At 46.8% G+C, this 7,917-nt stretch overlaps 1 protein-coding gene across 1 annotated transcript; it reads left to right on the plus strand.

Annotated features, from left to right (window-relative positions):
- The first annotated feature begins 1,362 nt into the window (after nucleotides 1-1,362).
- KRT33A (keratin 33A) lies at nucleotides 1,363-6,747 on the plus strand. The gene is made up of 7 exons (XM_006041485.4): nucleotides 1,363-1,788; nucleotides 2,779-2,861; nucleotides 3,915-4,071; nucleotides 5,227-5,388; nucleotides 5,483-5,608; nucleotides 5,780-6,000; nucleotides 6,219-6,747. Exons 1-7 carry the CDS (start codon nucleotides 1,441-1,443, stop codon nucleotides 6,334-6,336), a joined length of 1,215 nt encoding a protein of 404 aa, XP_006041547.3. The 5' UTR covers nucleotides 1,363-1,440; the 3' UTR covers nucleotides 6,337-6,747.
- The last annotated feature ends 1,170 nt before the right edge of the window (nucleotides 6,748-7,917 follow it).

The following is a 7,917-nucleotide window of genomic DNA, read 5'->3' on the forward strand; positions in this document are numbered from 1 at the left end:
TGGAAAAGACTCTGATGCCAGGGAAGATTGAAGTCAACAGGAGAAGGGGGTGGCAGAGGATGAGATGGTTGAATAGCATCACCAACTCAATGGACATTAATTTGAGCAAAATTTGGGAGATAGTAGAGGGTAGAAGAGCTTGGCATGCTGCAGTCCATGAGATTGCAGAGTTGGCTACAACTTCACAACTGAATGACAACTGCTTTTGTGGACTGAAATACATGGAGAGATAAGCATATAAGTCATGCAGTGTTATGCTCAAAGTGAAATGAAAGCTAAGAGATGAGGCAGAGATAACTTAGGGAGAGAGGTAGTTCATTTATTTAAGCAGCTTGGTATGATGGAAAGAATAGAGATCTGTGTTGGAATCCTGGCTTCACAATATATTAATCCCTGTCCTGTATGTCTCCATTTGCCCATCTGTACAATGGGGATATAATCAGGTACCTTGAAGGGTCATGGTGAGATGTGAATAACAGCATGATTGTGAAGAGTGTCTAGTACCACTTGGGGCTAGTACAGGTATTCAACAAATATGAGCTCCTTCTGACCACAGCCCTGGTCCTGTCTTCTGTTTCTCCCAGTGCCCTGTATGAACTTTGATCCTGGTGACCATCTGCTATTTTATTGATTGACATGATTATGGATATGGTTCCTGATATGCCTATCACATTAGGAAACAAAACCACTAGGAACTATTTTAATGGTCTGAGAGGATCTTCCTTGGTGGCTCAGATGGTAAAGAATCCAACTGCAATGCAGGAGACCTGGATTCGATCCCTAGGTTGGGAAGATCCCCTGGAGGAGGGCATGGCAACCTACTCCAGTATTCTTGCTTGGAGAATCCCCATGGCCAGGGGAGCCTGGTGGGCTACAGTCCATGGGGTCACAAAGTCGGACACAACTGAGTGACTAAGCAAAGCACAGCACAGCACAGAAAGAATCTATTCCTCTTTCTAAAACCATGAATTTGGAATTTGACTTAGCGAATGATATATGGGTAAGGGTTGTTTGTCCATCTCAGCAAGAAGAGCCAGAGACTTGCCACAGAGTCAGGGCTGTCAAGCCAGAAAGAGAAGAAGCAATAGTGTCCCTGGACAGACCACACCCCAGTAATGAAGGTCAGGGCTTTCATGAGTCCAGCCCTTTGAAGCCACACCATGAAGCTCTTATTTCACTGATGCCCAGCATGGAAGAGTTCTGACTTAGCAAGAAGCCCAAGTAAAGTCTTTTATGAGTTGAGGGACTCTTCTGAGGAAACAGCAAACCAAGGGGAGGGGCTTTTGACAACCAAATGAGTAAGAAAAGAAGGGTTGTCTTCCACATCCACACCCTCTGCAGAGGGTGTATAAATGCTCCCAAGAGGAAGGAGACTCACAACTCTGGCTTGGTGAACTTGGACTCTTGTGTTCAGTCGGGCACCTCGCTCCCTCCAGCACCATGTCTTTAAACTTCTGCCTGCCCAACCTGAGCTTCCGCTCCAGCTGCTCCTCCAGGCCCTGCGTGCCCCCCAGCTGCTGTGGTACCACCCTGCCCGGGGCCTGCAACATCCCCGCCAATGTGGGCAGCTGCAACTGGTTCTGTGAGGGCTCCTTCAATGGCAATGAGAAGGAGACCATGCAGTTCCTGAACGACCGGCTGGCCAGCTACCTGGAGAAGGTGCGGCAGCTGGAGCGGGACAATGCGGAGCTGGAGAGACGCATCCTGGAGCGGAGCCAGCAGCAGGAGCCCCTCGTGTGCCCCAACTACCAGTCCTACTTCCGGACCATTGAGGAGCTCCAGCAGAAGGTGAGGGGCTGGGCACTCCATTGCCTCCAGCAGGAAGTTGTAGGGAGGGAATCCGAGATATGGTTAAGGAACAATATAAGCTATTCGATTGCCGTTTTGCTTTTTCATTTTGTTTTCCTGAAGGTCTGTTTTAGGACCAGGACTGTTATATCTGAGTATTTGCATAGTGTTAGCCTTTGTGGAGGTAGCAGCACTTTGCATAAATAAGCTGTAATTAAAAGCTGCCTCTGAATGCTTCCATGTATTCACCAACTCTGGAATTATTACCCTGAGGTGTGAGAAAAGACTGAGCCCAAGAAGGAAGCTGAGAAAGCGAGACTTTTTGTAAGAACTGGGCCAATTTCTTTCTCCCTTATCCGGGCTTTTGGCTGCTCTGACCTCTTGTTGATGTCCTCTTCTGGGTACTTAATTATCCTGACTCCATCATCTTGACCTAGAAGCCTCTGGGCTTCTCCTGGTGCACAGTGCCCAGTGAGAGCATAGAATAGTTGATTAGAACAAGAAAAAGTGTAAGCTCCCTAGGAGGACCCAGCTATCCAGGATGGCTGGGTGCACATGGCTCTGTCTCTGACTCAAGCCCCTCCAATTGCTAGCCGACATATTTATCTTCTCCATTGAATTGAAAGTTTCTTGAGGGCAGGATTTAGTGCTTACTCATTTTTGTATCTTTAGCTCCTGCAACCATGCCAGACATAGAGTAGGTTTTTAAAGAGAAATAATGTTAGTTATTATTATCAGCTTCTCAATATTTCTTATTAGGAAAGAAAAGGAAAAACTGTGTATGTACTGATACTTTCCTGGCATATGTCTGCATTCTTCCTCCCTCAAGTTTGAGCTCTCTAATATTGAGCAACTATTGCACATGAGCAGTAATCTTAATATAAGATCCACTGTGATTTCTCATTCTATTTCTTCCATGTAAGTGAATTAGTAGGGATGCTGTTAACTAAAGATAACCAAGCTCATTCTAGAATGTTTTGGGTCTTCTAGATCCTGTGCAGCAAGTCTGAGAATGCCAGGTTGGTGGTACAGATTGACAATGCCAAGCTGGCCTCAGATGACTTCAGGACCAAGTGAGTGGGCAAGGGGGCTGTTGTCTTGCCTCTTTACTCTCCTTCCTCTTAGCCTGTCTTCTATAACAACAAACATTGACAAAGTTTTGCTAACCAGAACTCAGACAACCCTTCTCCAGAGTCAGACTCCTTGCCTGCTTTTCTTTTCAGAGGACATCTTTGAATCCCATCCAGTGTAGAAGTCATGGTCCCCTGATGCTCCACTAAGCATAGAATCCAATTAGGAGACTGGAGGAAGTATATTAATTTTGGAAATCTCATGGTTTATGGGTTTTTATCACATTAAATCCACTGTCTCTTCATTTATTAGAAAATACTTGTTGTTGTTCAGTCACCCAGTCATGTTCAGCTCTTTGTGACCCCAGGGACTGTAGCACACCAGGCCTCCCTGTCCCTCACCATCTCCTGGAGTTCGCCCAAGTTCATGTCCATTGCATTGGTGATGCTATCCAGCCATCAGTCCTTCCAATGAATCAGGTGACCAGAATACTGGAGCTTTAGCTTCAGCATCAGTCCTTTCAATGAGTCAGTTCAGTTGCTCAGTTATGTCTGACTCTGTGTGATCTCATGGACTGCAGCACACCAGGCTTCCCTTTCTGTCACCAACTCCCAGAGCTTGTTCAAACTCATGTCTATTGAGGTGGTGATGCCATCTAGTCATCTCATCCTCTGACACCCTCTTCTCCTTCTGCTCTCAATCTTTCCTAGCATTAGGGACTTTTCCAATGAGTTGGCTGTTCGCATCAGGGGACCTAAATACTGGAGCTTCAGCTTCAGCATCAGTCCTTCCAATGAGTATTCAGGGTTGATTTCCTTTGGGATTGACTGGTTTGATCTTGCTGTCCAAGGGACTCTTAGGAGTCTTCTCCAGCACCGCAGTTCAAAGGCATCAATTCTTACCAGTGCCTTTTCCTCCAGGCGCTTTGGCTCCATGTTGAAAACTTGAGTCTATGAGATGGCTGTAAAAACCACAAGCCCCAGCTCCCAGATGTCTGACAAATCAAACCAAACTAGAGTGAAGGCCAGGCCTGACCCTGATTCTCTGCATCATAGGTACGAGACAGAGGTGTCCTTGAGGCAGCTGGTGGAGGCAGACCTGAATGGCCTGCGTAGGATCCTGGATGAGCTGACCCTGTGCAAGTCTGACCTGGAGGCCCAGGTGGAGTCTCTGAAGGAGGAGCTGATCTGCCTCAAGCAGAACCACGAGCAGGTGAAGCTCCCCAACAGGACCAAACTTGCTGAGGCCTGTTTCCAACCACAGTGGGGTGCGGGAGAGGTTCAACGAGCCAAGGAATGTTTTCCAAACAAAAAGGGATTTGTAGAGAATGAGTCATCTGATAGGAAGCAAGGGTTTTTCTGCTGGTGGTGAGAATAAGGGTGAAGGAAGTTGGCAAGCTCAGTAATAAGGAAAGGTCAACAGCCAAGCAGCACCCACAGCCTCTTCCATTCCCAGGGTGGAGCACATGGGGCCACAGAAATCTTTTACCCCAATTCTTCAGTTAGTCACTGGGGACACCAGCAAGACCACCCTGCAGAGAGGGCTGAGCTGGAAACACAAGCCCACTCTACTCATTCAGAGCTCCTTCTGTTATTCGCAGAAAAGCACTCACATCATTGCTTCATTAGTTGCATGGTAAAGAAGACAGATATTTTGTGCAAATTTTAAAATCCAGAACAATGTAAATGGTGATAGTTAATATTAATTGAGTGCTTGTTGTGTGCCAAACACTGTGCTAAGTGCTTTAGAACTCCAGAGATAGTTCTCATCTTACAGATGAAGCACTTGAGGTTTCTAAAAGCGTCTAGTCTAGAAAGTGGTAGGCATGAGATCCAATTTGTTAGCCTTGAAATGAGCAGATAACTATTTCCTTTATCAAAAGCTAAACTGGTGAAATCAAGAAATGACCAGTTAGGTCTATTCTGTCCCAGGATGGCAGATTATGAAGTATGCATTCTTTGCTTCCTCTTTAGCTGGGCTCTATCCTTTTTTTTTTTTTTTTTTCTTTTTAAACTCATGGCTAAGATTCAAACCATAGGCTATATGGTATACTGGCAAGAACACTAGACTGGGTGTTCGGGCTTTTAAAATTATGGTCTAGTGCATCTCAACTCAGTCCAAACCACTGCACCTCCAAGTAAGGACTGGTATACTGAGTACAAGGGTGGAAAGAGGCCATGGACTTGAAAGCACTCTGTAAAGTAGAAGACACAGGTTACTCACTGAATATAGAACCCAGTTAATGAGAGGATCAGATGGAATGGGGCTTCTGAAAGCTTAAGAATAATCACCAATGGAATTGCACTCTCCCAGAAGAGAGCATCAGGATCTTCTGAGATACTTTGAATTGTCCCCTTCCTCCACCAGGAAGTCAACACCCTGCGGAGCCAGCTGGGAGACCGCCTCAATGTGGAGGTGGATGCCGCCCCCACTGTGGACCTCAACCGTGTGCTCAATGAGACCAGGGCTCAGTACGAGGCCTTGGTAGAGACCAACCGCAGGGACGTGGAGGAATGGTACATCAGGCAGGTGAGCATCTCGGCACATGGTCTCTCAGGACCCTCAGCCCCTTGGGGCCCTTCAGGCAGGGTCTGATCCTGCCTTCTGCCCTTTGGTGTTTCAGACTGAGGAGCTGAACAAGCAGGTGGTGTCCAGCTCAGAGCAGCTGCAGTCCTACCAGGCGGAGATCATCGAGCTGAGACGCACGGTCAATGCCCTGGAGGTGGAGCTTCAGGCCCAGCACAACCTGGTGGGTATTGATGAGACTCCTGGTGAGGAGGTGAGGTTGGGGAGTCAGGGGCACTGGGATGCCCTCCGGACCACCCTCTCCTGAACTCTTGGAGCTTGTGACTTGTTTGGAAGCAATGGAGAAGCCCCTGAAGGAGCAGCTCTGTGACTTTCCTCCCCTTCCCTCTGACAGAGAGACTCCCTGGAGAACACCCTGACGGAGACGGAGGCCCGCTACAGCTCCCAGCTGGCCCAGGTGCAGGGCCTGATCGGCAACGTGGAGTCACAGCTGGCGGAGATCAGGAGTGACCTGGAGCGGCAGAACCAGGAGTACCAGGTGCTGCTGGACGTGCGGGCCCGGCTGGAGTGTGAGATCAACACGTACCGGGGGCTGCTGGACAGTGAGGACTGCAAGTGAGTAGGAGGCTAGTAATGTTCTCCTTGGGGGCTCATGAGGTGGCTATGAGGATGAAAGATCTTCTTGATAGAAATTAACTTATAGTTTCAAGCTTTTGACTGGAGGCACTGGGAGGAAGTAGCAATACAATACTCTTATACAAAGTGTGTTTTGTATCTTTCTAACTCTTCATTTCACTTTCCTGTAACATGCTGTAATGGTGTTCTGCCTCCAGGCTCCCCTGCAACCCATGTGCCACAACCAACGCTTGTGAAAGGCCCATCGGGCCCTGCATCTCCAATCCTTGTGTCTCACGTGCTCGGTGTGGACCTTGCAACACCTTTGTGCACTAGAGGCCTCAGTGCCAGCAGGAGGTCAAGGGCTCTAAAGTCACATCTCAGTTCCACTTCTGGGACCAGCCTTCAACCAGCATCAGCTTCCACTGAATTCCCAGCTAGATCCTTTAACACAAGGGGCTGCAAAGTCCACCAATGGCTCAGCCTGTCTTCTGAGTCCCACGAAGAAATCTACAGCAGGATCAAGTAATGTCTATGCTCACAATGATATATTTGCTTAATGTGTTATGCTCTAGCAAATACTTATCTGTGATTTTAAATAATTACATTAAGTATGATTGAGCTGGTAGGCAAGCTGTGAAACTGAACATAATTGGAAGAAATCTTCCTTGTCACTCTTTTGGTCTTTGGAGAAGTGATAAATATCCCTTGTTAATCTCTTAATAAATTCTTATTCTGGCACAAAAATAGTAATTGTCCTTTTCATTCATTCATTTCAAAATTGGGTGTCTTCTGTAGATAAAACAGAATCAGTGTTCTTCCCATCAGATGAAGGAGTCATCACCCCAACAGATGGTCTGTTGTTCAGTCACTAAGTTGTGTCTGACTCTTTGCGACCCCATGGACTGCAGAATGCCAGGGTTCCCTGTCCTTCACTATCTCTTGGAGTTTGTTCAAACTCATGTCCATTGAGTCCGTGATGCCATCCAACCATCCCATCCTTTGTCATCCCCTTCTCCTGCCTTCAATTTTTCCCAGCATCAGGGTCTTTTCCAATGAGTCAGCTCTTCACATCAGGTGACCAAAGTACTGGGGCTTCAGCTTCAGCATAATTCCTTCCAATGAATATTCAGGGTTAGTTTCCTTTAGGATTGACTGGTTTCATCTCCTTACTGTCCAAACTACCCTCAAAGGTATCTCCCTCTGCCGTGGATTTTGTGTTTTGGAGGAAGATGATAGGAAAGGGATGACAAATCCACCGGAGAGTATCTGCAAGCATTTTCTGTCAAGTTCTTCAGAGGGAATCTGAGAGAATCACAGGAAGGGAACAAGAGCATCATGTACCACTCTGCCCTCAGGGACCAGAGTCCTGTAGGACGGAGAACAGATGTTTCTAATCTACTCCAAGATTTGAGAATCAGCCCTTTTCAGCAGAGAGGATCACTGGCTGAAATATCGGCAGAGGACCACATGCACAAAACAATTCTTTAGAGTTTGGTAGAGAAGAATCAGTAGAAAATATTAAAAAAATCAACTTCCAAAATGATTAACATGGATACAAGATAGGTCTCAAATCCACATAGAAAGTCACATCATCATTATTAATAAATGTTGCTTGCTTAGAATAAGAAGAGAAATAAATGGGTCTGGAACTCTCTAGTTCTAGTTAAAAAACTCTCTAGTTTCTTAAATTGTCTTTCAGCAGCAACAAAGAGGCAGGAAGAGAAAAAGAGAGCTCTCTCACAGGTAAGGTCCTTCCATTCAACTCTGGGCTCTCCAGGCTTAAGATCAATTTCTTTCTTCCATGGGGGCCTCAGCCCACCATCACCAAGGTCGTCAGTTCCTAGACACAGTGCTGCCATAGCCCAGAAGCAAGAGTACCAGAACCTGGGAACTGCCTCCCAACCCGTCTCTTCC

Source organism: Bubalus bubalis, chromosome 3 (assembly GCF_019923935.1).
Source record: "Bubalus bubalis isolate 160015118507 breed Murrah chromosome 3, NDDB_SH_1, whole genome shotgun sequence".
Classification (NCBI taxonomy): Eukaryota; Metazoa; Chordata; class Mammalia; order Artiodactyla; family Bovidae; genus Bubalus; species Bubalus bubalis.